This window comes from Eurytemora carolleeae, unplaced genomic scaffold (assembly GCF_000591075.1).
Source record: "Eurytemora carolleeae unplaced genomic scaffold, Eaff_2.0 scaffold2437, whole genome shotgun sequence".
Lineage (NCBI taxonomy): Eukaryota > Metazoa > Arthropoda > Copepoda > Calanoida > Temoridae > Eurytemora > Eurytemora carolleeae.
Genome location: NW_019398324.1, coordinates 1 through 15,417, shown reverse-complemented (window position 1 = coordinate 15,417; position 15,417 = coordinate 1). Strand labels below are relative to the sequence as shown.

Sequence of the window (15,417 nt, the reverse complement as noted above, 5' to 3'; positions counted from 1 at the left end):
ATGAAGATTAAAAACAAACTGTTTATATGTATGAGTAAAACGGTGGCGGGGGGGGGGCCTGTTTAAGATGGGATAAACCTTTAAAGGAAGTGACCGGCTATGTAAGTTAGATGAACTATAAGTATGCAGTGTTGTGGAAAACTTCTTTTGAACGTTAAATTTGCGCTCAAACTCAGGATTTACAGATCTTTAAAAAGTGAAATATGTCTCAAAAGAATCCGAAAGAAGTTTTCCACAACACTGCATACTTAGTTCATCTACCTTACATAGCCGGTCACTCCCTTTAATCCTTTGTAATAATCATTAACCCTATCCCTGCTGGGGTACTTGAAAACCAGGATATCGTACTTCTAATGATCAGTTATCAGTGATCACTGTCTCATAGAAAAAGGTAAACACAGTTTAGAATTTCGTCACCAATTATGAGATTGAATAAATTAAAAAAGAAGATAAATTACATAAAATGTTGTTTATATAAAACACTGTTTCAAAGACTGTTCTTACAGATACAAAAACTTTATGGAAATAATTACAAAACCTGGCACAAACAATTCTTATTAATATGTAAAATATAAATACGAAAAATGATAAATGATAAAATGTTATAACTAGCTTTGAGAATGGGTGAAGAGAAAACCACCCCCCAGAACCAGTGACGGACAATTTTTTAGGGGTTTTAAGCTATTTATAGGCACTATGCAAAAAACCTTCATGTAACATTTCAAAACTGTATTCTGTAAAAGTTTACTTTTTAAACTAATGTACAAAATTTATATCATATACTTTATCCTATAGGGTATGTAGTATGTACTCTCATATTAAAAATTATTAAAGCCTAACCTTTATCTTTATCTCAATGTCTCTTAAACATAAACCGATAAAGATAAGTTTTTATCCTACTCATGAAGACATCTTTTAGTTATCTAGTTATAAACAAACAAGAAGCTACATGGGGAGATTTTGGATATTTTTACTAGGCAATTTGCTATCTATCAGGTTTATACAAAATAACTTTTTGACAATGATTTTTTTTCAAATGTCCTTTTTATAGGGTTGATCATAGTAAAACTGTTTATGAATGAAAGTTTTAGAAAATGAATAGAAAGTTTGATAAAGAACAGAAAGAGGAATCTTAGTTTACAAATACACATCTAAGCACATCTTATTGACATATTTGGCTGGTCTCTTATGGTTATTTCAACTAACAGTTAACGAAGAAAAATAAAAAAATCTAACTTGCTATGAGTGTTTTTTTGTTTTGTTTTTTAACGGAGCACTGCCTAAATGTATCACAATAAAATGTTCTCACGTTTTACTGTATGATTGTTTTAGTTCTGCACAGGATCTAATAGATCCGGCCCAGTTTGCTTGGATTACTCCTCTTCTCGGAGATATATCAGAGGAGTGCAGGAATGCCAGTGAACAGTATAGAGATGATCTTATCGCTACTCTCCAATACGGAAGCTTGACTGAAGCAATCACAATGTTTGATTCTAATGGACGACTGCCGATGGAGGGTTTTCTATCTGATTATATAGAAATTCCTATTGATTTGTGCGCTGATACTGATGAATGCTTTCTGCCGGTAGCACTTAGTACTATTACTCTCAAACTCCCTATTGGATTCTCAAACCATCCGGGACATTTTGAAGGATGTCTGGGCGTCAAAGAAATTGAAACAAAATACTGCGCTGTATCTTTGAGAACCCCATCAAGCATGAGTGCATTTCCTTTTAAACAAACTCCTGCATATCAGACTCCATCATTGAAAAATATTGCCAGACTTCTAGATGAATACACAAGCATTAAAAGATTGTTAAACCATAATAATGTATTTCCACTGGTAGATGTATTGGATCCAGAGAGTATAAGCAAGTATAAAAAAAGTTTATCCAATTCTAAGATCACAGAAGAAGAAATAGATAAATTAATAGATAAGATACTTTTATTCTTCATGTCACTGTATGCTACACTATCAAGCCCAAGTATAGGTATGTGTTTTCCACAAAGCTGTACCACCTCAGATATCAATGAAAACTACCAAGTTCTGACTGAGCTAGCTTATGAAGATGTTATAATTACTATAAATGGAAACCCATTTCCTGTTTCTTTGAATGCAAATCTTAGCATTATGGCAGATGATTATTTTTGTTATACAAACGACGACAGAAGTAAAATGCCTGAAAAATTACCTGGTCTAAATATTTTCTTCTATGTTATCTACATTGTTATTGCAGTTCTCATTTTAAGTGGAACTGCTTATGACATTTTTCTGGTCAAATCAGCAACTCAAAAGAAAACAAAGAACTTCTCTGAGAAATTTGTGTTATGTTTTTCAGCCTATACTAATGGAAAGCATCTTATGTCTACTAAATCTGTTGGGACAGATCATTTGGATTGCTTGAATGGTATTCGATTTATAAGCATGACTTGGGTTGTGCTCGGACACAGTTTTTTAAGTGCGTTCAATGCAAGAAATATTGGAGCAGCCTTGGAACTATTTACAGGTGGAGGAGGGTTTGCTTTTGAAGCTATTGTCAATGCTTTACCCTCAGTGGACACCTTTTTTCTAATGTCTGCCACACTCACAACTTATATTCTTTTAAAAGAGCTTGAGAAGGCAGGCTCTGATCTTTCCAAACATACTATAACATTCATTATGTACTATGTTCATCGATATCTACGAATAACTATGCCGTATGTGCTGATCATGGGTGTTGTTATTGCTGTCCTACCATATCTTTACTCTGGCCCTGGCTGGGTTGCTATTGCCTATGAATCTGATCAATGTAGCAGTATGGGTTGGGCAAACTTGCTGTATGTGCAAACATTGTTGAACTCAACAATGAATAGTGCTTGTATGGGAGTTACATGGTACTTGGTAGATGATATGATATTTCATTGGTTGTCTCCAATTATTGTTTATCCAATGTTTATTTTCTTCTGGAGAACTAAAAAACATGTTCTTGGATTATCTTGGTGGTTTTTTTCCATGACATGCTTTACTGCAGGAGTTTTCTACATAGCATATTCAACTCGACTTCCACCAGTTGAGGGTTTACAGTTCCCAACATTAGAGACAGATTACACATATAAAGTAGAATTCTACTTTGTACCTTGGGCTCGTTACCAGGCATATCTAGTCGGAATCCTCCTAGGGTATATTCTTCATCATACGCGGGGAAAAGCAGTGAAAATAAATGAAGTTGTCAACATAATAATGTGGCAAGTAGCCTTCCTATCGGCTTTTGCAGTTGTATATGGATTATATGACGCACGGGTTACTTCAGAAATATCACTCTTCAGTGCCACGATGTACAATACATTTCAGCGAATAGCATGGAACTGTTCTGTGGCTTGGGTTATATTTAGCTGTGTGAAAGGATACGGAGGAATTGTGAATGATTTCCTCTCCTGGTCCTTTTTTGCACCATTGGCAAGACTCACATTTTGTGCATACCTGATCCATATGAATTTAATTCAGATGTTTGACAACTCTGTTATAAAGTCTTTTCCTTATGATTTCAGCATGTGGACAAGTGTTTGGTTTTTCCTTGGTTCAATGATGATTACATTAGCTGTAGCATTTGGACTTGCTCTTGTATTTGAGTCTCCAAGTGTTCGGGTAGAAAAACTAATCATTACAACACTTCTTCAACCTATTCTTCAGAATCAATCTCAACATAAGAAACCAGGATTCCCAAAGAAAAAAACACCAGGCTAGCAGAAATGGAGAGGGATTAAAGTATCAAGAGAAGAAAGAGCATGAAGAACATATCAAAACTGATATCAAAGGGGACAATGAAGTGTAAGAAAAAGAATTGTTATGTAATCATTACTTTGTTTCAGATTAATATATGCATTTTTAATCATAAAAAAATCATGATAAATTTGACAACCTGGTTGTTTTGATAAAGTTTTTAATTTATGGATAGATCCAGAAAGTATCTGATGAAACAATGAAATTTCAATAAGAAAATGAGTTTTGGACTAATAAATACCATGATACATGAAATATCTGTTGTAGGAAAGAAATAAAGGTCCCATGCCACAAATGTGTCAATGTATTTTATATTTTTTGGACAGCATACATTAAACACAGAAAATCCCAAAAATATCTATATAATAAAGCTCTTTGCTCATATATATGATAGGTTTTTTTTCAGGATAACCATGGGTAACCATGGGGAAACAAGGCTATTAAGATAATATTTTTTTCTTTTCAAAGTCAAATTTTTTTAACTAATTTTTTTTTCAAAATTTGGAAGTTACATTATTGAAGAGTTTTTAAAAAGCGACAGGCAACGCTGGGCACTTTAGTTAGTGACAGCGACAAAGAAAAAGTATGGTGTTTTTTAGTTTAGTGACAGCGACAAAGAAAAAGCATGGTGTTTTTTAATTTAGTGACCGACAAAGAAAAAGTATGGTGTTTTTTAGTTTAGTGACAGCAACAAAGAAAAAGCATGGTGTTTTTTCAGTTTAGTATTAAATTGAAAAAGAATGTTTAAATTACAACAATATATATCCTTGCTCTAGAAAATTGTTAAAAATAAGGGCTGGGTAAGTTACATTAACAAAAGAAATTTTTAAAAATTATGAAAAATTTTGTCAATGGGAAATTTTAAAAAACCAAGGAGCACCTTTGATCTTTAAAAACCCAACAGCTGATATTGCTAATTTGAATGCCTATTCACATGGGCAGCCGTAGTACATTTGAATTTCCGAGCCGGGTCAACCTATCTGGTCCCACTTTGTACTATTCCTAGCTCTGGAGTGGACAGCCCATTGCAACAAGGTTGATGCGTTCAGACTTTATGTTTCATATAGGTTGAATTTACTTTTACCAAAGGGGTAGAGGTGCTACAGGGTTACCATCAAAGGATGGAGAGACTGTAAAAATGACTTGAAACTCTTTTAATATGATGCAATTTCAATGTTAAATTAAGTCTTCTGCAGCTTACATATTTCCATTTTCTGGTTTATCTTATGATTTGGCAATAATGACAAAAGTTTGATGTTGAAAGGAATCAGATACTTTATAAATTCCGTACAGTCTTCTCTAAAGTACGTAAAAAGAAAAGACTTTTTGAAAGTTGAGACCAAAAACTTGTATTAGATGGCTGCATAGATAAAGACAGATTGCGCATAAGACGACATTTTTCATCTTGAAAGATATAAATGAACAGACTACAGAGATGTTTTGAAGATATTCCTATTATATAGATTGACTAGGTCGGTTGTGAACATTGGCTGTTCTTATGTCATTGAGTACTTGTGGAGTACATGAGTTCTGTAGAGAGAAATTTAAGTTAGTTTAGTCCTTCTCATGTCCTTCTTCAGTTCTCGTCAATATGATATATTGCTCAGTGAAATATTGTTGTTCAATTAGTTCCATTCCGGGAGTTATTTTAATGGATTATGAAATCCATCAAAACACCAAATCACCCCGCTTATCATTGAAGTACACTTTGACCCCTAGAAGTATGAGTTCGCGGACTGTACAATTCTTGGTGATTTTGCGTACATTACCTATCTATGTTTATTTAAATGTGATAAACTCAGTTTGAAGGTTTACATATATTTCCAGTTCATGATATTAACAAGGGAATACTGATAAGTTACAGCAGGTATTTATACTGCAAAATTGATGATGTTTTGTTCACATCTAGTCTCATCAGAATCTTCCGTGTAAAGTTTTACCGCTACAAAGTTACATTTACAAAGAAAAAGTAATTGTGAAAATAAATTAATAATCAATAAGTTATTAACATACAATTATTTAAAAGGACCGTAATCGTAATTTCAGATGACTTTAATTAATATTATTATGTAAATTATATATATATATAGTTTTGAAAAATATAATTATAAAGTAATAAAACGAAGAGGTAAATCCAGTGGCGGATACAGGGGGGCGGGGGGAATTCGCCCCCCCTGACAGATGTTCCCAGAGGCAAAAAATGTTCCCAATTTAATAAATTGTATGTGTTTTTCAATTTCAAGCTATTTGTTTTTTATTTAATGGAAATCTTGACTTTCTTTTCTTCAGTTTAATTTAAAAATCAACGACAACAAGTAAATGTTATTGTTAACGATAAATTTAGAATTAGAAAGTTGTAAGAAACTAGACTTAAGTTATTATATTGTTCATATCTAGTAATGTTCCTTAATCAATACTCATTTATCAAAATTGTAATATTGTTCCTAATTTTCATACATTTAAGTACAACTAGTAATTTCTTTTTGTTCTTAAATTGCTAATGTTCCTATTATTGTTCCTGTTCCTAATACTGTGTCCGACCCACCTTAAATCCCTGTACTAATCCAATATTTTTGTTCTTAATTCCTGAACAATCTTTTTATTGTTCCTAAATCCCTGTCCTAATCCATTATTTTTGTTTACGTATCTAACACTGTATCACTTGTATATAGAGTGATCGTATTTCTTGGGGGGTGTTATGAAATTGACAAATTTTTAGATTTTCTTTATTTATTTATTATTTTTCATTTATTATTCTTTATGTTGACTGCAAACATTTGTCAACTTTCAATTTGTCATTTGTCAACTTTTGTAGGTTTTCAACTTTTTAGCTAAAACTTAAATAGCTTAATAAATTAGCTTAAACTTGAATAACATTCTTATTTGAAACATTTTTATTCTTTCTTCTCTTCAACTCTTCTTAAGGGGGGAGGGTGCTTGCCCCCCCCCCATTGCCACCCCTAGTTGCGCGCCTGTTATTCTGTGAACAAACAAATTCAAACTTTTACTGAAGTACTGAAAAAAAACTGGATGGGTAGTTAACAAATGAACTGAAAAAAAACGATCTTTAATTGCGACCTTCTTTCAATTATGTTAAATGCTAAAACATTATAAATTAAACAATACAGTAAATTCATTTTTATATCACCTTAAGTTAAGATAATGGTGTTGCATTTTTCTTCAAACTTAGTTTATCTCCTGACTAATATCTCCTTCTTTAAAATGGTTTGAGCAAATACAACTTATAATAATAAATAATAATAAATGCTTTCACAAAATATGACATTTTGACGGAAGACCAACGGCTGAGGGTCGGATGGTAAAGGTGTAAGCGCATGCCGCATGTGAAGTCATCTGCGGGTCGGATGTTAAACGAGTGCGGGTCGCCATCCCCCCCTCTCTGAGGGCTGAAAGGGAGTAGGTATCACTTTACTAAATCAAAGAATTATCTAAAAAGACGATATCGAATTCGTCACTGAATTCCCATGTTTTTTGGGACACCCTGTAGAGTAATCTAATTAGAGGGTTAGGAACATATTTCACAAAAGAAATTTGTCAATAAATCTATGCTAAAATCGATTATTTCGTTTTCATTATTATATTGAATTTATAATTTTCTTTGAATTTATTCGCAGATTTCTTCAAATCCTTTTAATGTCGTCTTTTCAATAATAATTATAGAAAATCTGCGAACATCTTTGTGAATAACAAGAAACTAGAATAATGAGATAATAGAAACTAATAATTGAACAAGATTACTTATTTTCGATGATAAGATTAATTTTTATTTTCTCAAAATGTTCCTATACATGACGTCTGTAGTTTATTGTAGAATATTTTTACATTTTATGTCGTCCTTAATTAATAATTAAAAAAAAACTAATTCTGAAAGCGTATCCACCCCCAAATCAGGAGTTTTGAACGTCGAATTTGCGCTCAATCTCAGGATTTACAGACTTTTAAAAAGTGAAATATGTCTCAAATGAATCCTAAAGAAGTTTTCCACAACACTGCGTCCTCAGTTCAACTACCTTACATAGCCGGTCACTCCCTTTAAGTTAATCCTGTGGTCGGAGCCCAGGAAAGATAGCCATAAACTGAGGAGTTCCCACATTCGTTATAAAGATCAAGCGTTTTAATGTATAGATAAAAGCTATCGAATTTAAAACTTTTAATCTCTAAAAAAATGCTTGATCGATTACTCGATTACTTGATCGAATGATTAATTACTCAATTAAATGATTGATTACTCGATTAAATGATTTATTACTCGACTAAATGATTAATTACTCGATTATATGATTGATTACTCGATTAGATAATTTATTACTCGATTAAATGATTTATTACTGGATTAAATGATTAATTACTCAATTAAATGATTTATTACTCGATTAAATGATTTATTACTCAATTAAATGATTTATTACTCAATTAAATGATTTATTACTCGATTAAATGATTGATTACTCAATTTAATGATTGATTACTATTAATTACTCGATTAAATGATCAATTACTCGATTAAATGATTTACTACTTGATTAAATGATTTATTTATCGATAACATGATTTATTACTCGATTAAATGATTTATTACTCGATTAAATGATTGATTACTCAATTTAATGATTGATTACTCGATTAAATGATTCATTACTCGATTAAATGATTGATTACTCAATTTAATGATTGATTACTCAATTTAATGTTTGATTACTCGATTAAATTATTGATTACCCAATTATATGATTAATTACAGGATTAAATGATTAATTACTCGATTAAATGATTGAGTACTCGATTAAATGATTGATTACTCGATTAAATTATTAATTACTCGATTAAATGATTAATTACTCGATTATATAATTGATTACTCGATTAAATAATTGAAAACTCAATTAAATGATTTATTAACCGATTACATGATTGATCTGGTTTAAAGAACCTGCTCGAATATGCAGGGAATACTCGGGGGATCCAACGCATTTAACTACATTAGGAATTGATTAATTTTTCAGTCACCATTTATTTCTGAATTTAATTTGATTTTTGTTAAAGAAATTGGAGTATGATGTTGCTAAATACTCCAGTCTGTGGTTGAACATTTTTTTTCCATATCTAGACAAAGAATTCTGAGTTGGTAAGGGCAAACCATAAGGACAAATACTTGATGAGACTTTAAGGTGGGTGTACTCTATAAATTAATAACATTACAGATGGAACGGTAGATGTCGTTTTTCAAGATTTGGGTTTTTTTTTGTTCACAATAACCCTGGGGCAGAAGCCCAAAGGAGTTGCTCATATGCGGCGTAGAACTGGCTCTTTCTCTAGAGCATGCATTTAACTCCTTTTGGCCATTGCCTTAGTGAACGAAAAACCCCCAAATCTTGAAAAGACTACATCAAGTCGTCCATCTGTTATTGTTATTAATCTATGGTGTGGTCCAATAGTTAATACACATTTTCTAGACTCCATTCCCAAATAAGTATTATTTACTGCTATTATTAAATATTATAATACAATTTACTGCAGAATTATTAATTACAAAGTTATCAATTGAAGTGTCCCAGGGTTTCTCTAAACAAAATTCAGTAAATTTGGTTCAGCCGTTTGGGCAGCTATAGCTAAGATATAAATATTAATATGAGCGAAAAGCTTTATTATACAGAATAGAGTACACAAGGGTTTAATAGATTTCAATACACGTTTCATCACTAGTAGCGCTAGTACAGGGTTACCAACAAAGAATGAGACTGCAAAGACGACCTAAAACTAATTAAACGTGATGATTTCCAGGATGAATGAAGTCATCTGCTTTGAAAATAGTCGTTAAATGACTTATTTAATGATTTGACAAAGAGTGAAGCAAGTTTTCAGTTGCGGGGCACCAGGGATGTAATTGACAGTATAAATTCCCTACAGTCGTCTCTGAAGTCTCACGCTTTGTGGGTAACCCTGTATTTAACTGATTTATTACTTTTAATTAATCCCTGCAGTTTCATCATGGCAATCCTGACCCTGGTGGTAAATGTCAACAACAATGTCAACAACAACAATAACAACGTTAATGGGGTAAGTAGAGTACATTAGTTAGTGTAACAATAAAAAATTTAACTAAATGCAAAAGCAAAAATTTATAAAGATTTGAAAAGTTCAAAAGTAAAACTAAAGTCAATCACAAAGCCTTTTAAAAGTCACCGACAATTGTGAAAAATTTACTTGAAATCACCGAACTTTATTACAAAATATATTAATATAGTTTAAATTACCGACGTCTTAATTAAAATTAAGTTTAAATTTTATATCATGAATTACCATAAGTTACTATTTTTCACTTATTTCAATTGACCTTCCATTTAGCAGAAAACCCGGAATTAGTTGAGAGTTAATTAGGCGATTTTTCATATATCTCTGGCAATTTTAAATGCTCAAAAAAGGCAGACCACATTTTGGAAATGATCGGACTAATGCTATTTAGTAATTATCGTTTCATCAATCATATTTGTTGCATTAGATTGTAAAGTCGTTTGATTGATTAATTAAAAATTAATTCCGGGTCTTTCTGATTAGCACTGTATGTTTAAATCACAATAGTAACATTTAAACCTTTGTCGTTTTTTATCTATAAAACGGAATGTTTTCAATTCTGCTTCGTCTTTCTGTTTTTTTTCTGTTTTTTTAATTTGTTGCTCAGATAAAAGTTTAAAGAGGGTATAGTTGTGAATCGGAGATGCCATTTTATAAATGCAAGTTTGAATCACCGACATTAACATAAAATCTAATTTTAATTACCGATAATTATTAAGTAATCTAGTTTTAATCACTAACAATTATCAAGTAATTCATTATCATCACCGACATGTATTAAGTAATTCATTTTAATAATTATAAAAGAATCCATTTTAATCAAAGATAATTGTATGGTAATTATTTTTCAAAATCAACATTTATCAAGTAATCCATTTTAAAAATATCAAGCAATCCATTTTATTCACTAACATTTATCAAATAATCCATTTTAAACACCAATAATTATCAAGCAATCCATTTAATCACCGAAAACATGCAAGTAATCCAGTTTAAATCACCGATAACTATCAAGTAATCCAGTTTTAATCACCGATAATTTCTAAGTAGTCCAGTGGCCGAATTTAAAGAATTTGAGCGGCGGTTTAAATTTAAGCCACGGTTTAAATATGGTTGGTCCCACTTAAAATTGTTTCAAATGTTTTAAATTGTATTAAATGATTTAAGCCGGCGCTTAATTTAAACCGGGTTTTTGTGGATTTAAACGGTGGCTCAAATTCTTTAAATTCCATCTCAGCTTTAATTTCCAATAATTATTAAGTAATTCATTTTTAATCACCGATAATTATCAAGTTATCCATTTTAATCACCGATAATTATTAAGTATTCCATTTTTATCCCCGACATTTATCAAGTTATTCATTTTAATAATAATCAAGTAATCCATTTTAATCCCAGAAAACTATCAAGTAATCCAGTTTTAATCACCGATAACTATCAAGCAATCCAGTTTTAATTACCGATAACTATTAAGTAATCCGGTTTTAATCACCGACATTTATTAAGTATTTCAGTTTTAATCACCGATAATTATCAAGTAATTTATCACCAATAATTATCAAGGCGAATGTAAACACGGCAAGTAACAACAACGCGAACGCTAACTCTAACAACAATAACGCCAACGTTGTAAACGTCATGCCTCCTGGGAAAAAGAGAAAAAGGTAAAGCAAAAAAAGTCATAAACATAAAATGTATCTACAGTATTCTCCTATTTATCAATATTTCAATGTTGATTTCCAACAAGCTTTTAAACAACATGGATACACATAATCATGAAAACAAAGAAATCAAAGAATCAAAAAACAGTTTCTATTAGTTTACTTGTAAAATTGTAATTTGAAAAAATCTCGTTAACAATCAAATTTTGCGTAAAAAGTCGTCTTTATTGTGTTAAAATAAACGCCGCCCACTATTTACATAAAAGAGGACTCCAAGTTATCGCTTAAAAATGTTCCTGAGGTCCAGAATGATATAACATTTTTTGATCACTGCACATATAGTGATATAGCTATACTATTGATATTGAGAATCTGTTGCATTTACTGCAATATCACTACCTCTCGTATAGTGATATTGCATTCGCTGCAATATCAAATTACGAGAGGTAGTGATATTGCATTCGCTGCAATATCAAATTACGAGAGGTAGTGATATTGCATTCGCTGCAATATCATTACCTCTCGTAATGTGATATTGCATTCGCTGCAATATCACTACCTCTCGTATAGTGATATTGCATTCGCTGCAATATCCCTACCTCTCGTAATGTGATATTGCATTCGCTGCAATATCATTACCTCTCGTATAATGATATTGCGAATGAAACCGATTCTCTTTTTCAGTAGCAAAATCACTACCGTGCATCAGATTTGTATTCAGTGCAGAAAGAATTTCTGTAGAATTCTCGTTTTTGCCAGAAAATCCGGGGTTTATGGTATAAACATATAGATTTCTATGGACTATTCACTGTTCAGTGTACAACATGCATGATATCAGATTAACCAATCATAAATATTTAAAATTGAAAACTTTTATTTGTAATTTAGCGGAAATTATTTTCACAACCCTTGGGCCGTGAAGCATGCATGAAACCCATTTTTTAGATTATTTTGATAAAAGTTTTCTGTCTAAACCTCAGGGACATCTTCCAGCAGGAAGTAGGTACAGTGATAACCAGAAAACTCTGAAATAGGAAGACGATTTTAAAAATCAAACACTCCAATTAAGTTAAGCTTTTTGCTTTGTGACAATGTCAAATACATTAAAGTATTGCTAAAATGTCGTTTTCCTATTCCATTGTTTTCTAGTTTAGCTATTTGCTTTGTTACATTAAATACACTTTAGTATTGATTTAATGTCGTTTCATTATTCTACAGTTTCTGGTTATCACTGTATTAGCTGTCATTTTAAAGCCTTATCCCAGCAAATAATGAGATTTATAATTGATATCCTACTTTTTGTTATTTAGAAGAGAATTTAATCCCTTGGATGAATACACCAACAAAATTTGCTCCAGAGCAAGAGCAGAAACAGGTATAAATCTGGTCCAGAGCAGGGGCAGAAACAGGTATAAATCTGGTCCAGAGCAGGAGCAGAAACAGGTATAAATCAGGTCCAGAGCAGGNTCTCTCTATAAGGCAGTAATGGAACTAGATAACTATAAATCTGGTCCAGAGCAGGGGCAGAAACAGGTATAAATCTGGTCCAGAGCAGGGGCAGAAACAGGTATAAATCTGGTCCAGAGCAGGAGCAGAAACAGGTATAAATCAGGTCCAGAGCAGGGGCAGAAACAGGTAAAAATCTGGTCCAGAGCAGGAGCAGAAACAGGTATAAATCTGGTCCAGAGCAGGGGCAGAAACAGGTATAAATCTGGTCCAGAGCAGGGGCAGAAACATTTGCCTAATTTCAGGGTAAAAATTCAGTGTAAATCTTTTTTAAATTGTTTATTCTAAAATTTGCTTTTCTTACACTATATCAAATTTGGACCCTGTTCCCTGACAGGAGATATATTTGGACCCTGGTCCCTGACAGAAGATATATTTGGACCCTGGTCCCTGACAGAAGATGTATTTGGACCCTGTTTCCTGACAGAAGATATATTTGGATCCTGGTCCCATGACAGGAGATATATTTGGACCCTGGTCCCTGACAGGAAGATATATTTATACCCTGGTCCCTGATATTTGGACCCTGGTCCCTGACAGGAAGATATATTAATACCCTGGTCCCTGACAGAAGATATATTTGGACCCTGGTCTCTGACAGGAAGATATATTTGGACCCTGGTCCCTGACCGGAAGATATATGCAAATAACGATCCAAAAACGGCTGCGTGTTGTAACAATCGTCTTTGGAGCGTTTTCCCAATTTATTTATAATTAAATTTTAACAATATACAATTTCGAAAAATCGAAATCTTAACATTTTTATTTATTTTTTATTTCGATCCCAATCGATAACAAAATTATTAAGATTCATATCATGATATAATTAATAATAACAGAGAAACTTAAGTTCTTTCTTTCAGCCATAGAATATAGCGGCAAGATTTTTGTAATTTGTAGGTGCGTTATTTTTATGTGCTCTGAAACCAGATATAGTGAGAATCGCAGCTGAACTACGCAACATATTTGAACCACTTCTCTTGTGAGCTGGTTGAACTACGCAGCATATTTGAACCACTTCTCTTGTGAGCTGGTTGAACTACGCAACATATTTGAACCACTTCTCTTGTGAGCTGGTTGAACTACGCAACATAATTGAACCACTTCTCTTGTGAGCTGGTTGAACTACTCAACATATTTGAACCACTTCTCTTGTGAGCTGGTTAAACTTAAATAGAATTAGTTCAGTTTAGTCTACGTAGTTCAATTCTAATTGAAAAAAAGACAAGACGACATTTCTTTTATTATTATCCACCGCAACTTTAATTTTCATTTTTCACATTTGGAAAGAAACATTGCCATGCAATAGTTTCTCCGTTGCTTCCTATAAGCAAGAAATGCGCGACTCAATTTCGCAGAAAAACCGCAAATGAAAATAAACAGTTTAAATAAAGAAAGAAAAAAATAATACCCAGTAAACATAGTTGGGAACTTTTTTCCATGAAACCATCTGAGGACCTATTCCCCAGAATTTCCCTGATATTTCTCCGATGTTGAGTCCCAAATTTAGAGAATTATTGGGGATCAATTTCTCGTATTCTCGTTTCCCCTTTTTTATGATAAATTCCTAGAGAAATTAATTTCGAGAATTTCATCTTCAATAAAGCTGGAGATATTCTGGAGACAAAATTCTCCAAATCTTAGTTGCGAGAAAAAAAAAGAAAATAGGTTGCTCTCAAGAAAGGTAAAAATATTCCCATTGATTTTCTCGAGGTTCGGTTACAGATTTATTATGTTTATGGGTATGTAGACTGGGGTGTATACTCTCTCCTTAAATATTTGCAATTGAGAGTGTCGGCTATTTTTCTTTTGCATTTCAAGCTTTTTATTAGACAAAATTTTTTCTAAAGTATACTAAGATACATTTTAGTTTAAACTTTAGTGCAGTCACAGTGTAGGCGTATGTATTCCTCAACAGGTAAAAACTTCTACTTCTCAAATAATTTAGTTATAAGTTTACACAGCGATGAAAAAGATTAAAGTGACAGTGTATGAGTTGCTATAAGAAAGGTAAAAAGGGTAATTTTATTCTTGTCTATTATACTAATGCATGGTCTGTTATCGGAAAATGTTTCTTCTGTTTAATGTTTATCAATACATTATTCATCTTTACTATTGAAATGAATTGTGTTTTTTAATAACTTAACCAACAAATTTAAATAGAGGAAAGCCTTACTATTGACAAAAATTATGTAAAATATGTTATGAATTATAAGTGACTGCATCTTTTTACAAAGTAATTGAGTATTTGCCACAAACGTGACTCTGATTCTCAAATTCCTATATCTTTGCAACACAATTTCGTAGACCTTAGATTTTTCATCCTTTAAATTTTGTTAGATAAAAATAATTTGAATTCAATGATATAAATGATTTAAAACGCCTGGTAACAAAGAT

At 32.1% G+C, this 15,417-nt stretch overlaps 2 protein-coding genes across 2 annotated transcripts; both read left to right on the top strand.

The window, feature by feature from the left end:
* The first annotated feature begins 893 nt into the window (after positions 1–893).
* LOC111717227 (nose resistant to fluoxetine protein 6) lies at positions 894–3,892 on the top strand. The gene is made up of 2 exons (XM_023492739.1): positions 894–996; positions 1,333–3,892. The coding sequence occupies exons 1-2, from the start codon at positions 950–952 to the stop codon at positions 3,722–3,724; spliced, it is 2,439 nt and encodes an 812-aa protein (XP_023348507.1). The 5' UTR covers positions 894–949; the 3' UTR covers positions 3,725–3,892.
* Positions 3,893–9,548: 5,656 nt separating this feature from the next.
* On the top strand, positions 9,549–13,461 carry LOC111717228 (AN1-type zinc finger and UBX domain-containing protein DDB_G0268260-like). The gene is made up of 4 exons (XM_023492740.1): positions 9,549–9,838; positions 11,417–11,517; positions 12,825–12,968; positions 13,127–13,461. The coding sequence occupies exons 1-3, from the start codon at positions 9,770–9,772 to the stop codon at positions 12,961–12,963; spliced, it is 309 nt and encodes a 102-aa protein (XP_023348508.1). The 5' UTR covers positions 9,549–9,769; the 3' UTR covers positions 12,964–12,968; positions 13,127–13,461.
* The last annotated feature ends 1,956 nt before the right edge of the window (positions 13,462–15,417 follow it).

Bases quoted from the DNA above. Each gene is read 5' to 3' on its own strand.
- LOC111717227 (XM_023492739.1), top strand. From the start codon at position 950: ATGGGGAGATTTTGGATATTTTTACTAGGCAATTTGCTATCTATCAG. The intron at 997-1,332 runs GTTTATACAAAA...TGATTGTTTTAG, and splicing joins GGCAATTTGCTATCTATCAG to TTCTGCACAGGATCTAATAG.
- LOC111717228 (XM_023492740.1), top strand. From the start codon at position 9,770: ATGGCAATCCTGACCCTGGTGGTAAATGTCAACAACAATGTCAACAAC. The intron at 9,839-11,416 runs GTAAGTAGAGTA...ATAATTATCAAG, and splicing joins ACAATAACAACGTTAATGGG to GCGAATGTAAACACGGCAAG. The intron at 11,518-12,824 runs GTAAAGCAAAAA...TTTGTTATTTAG, and splicing joins CCTGGGAAAAAGAGAAAAAG to AAGAGAATTTAATCCCTTGG.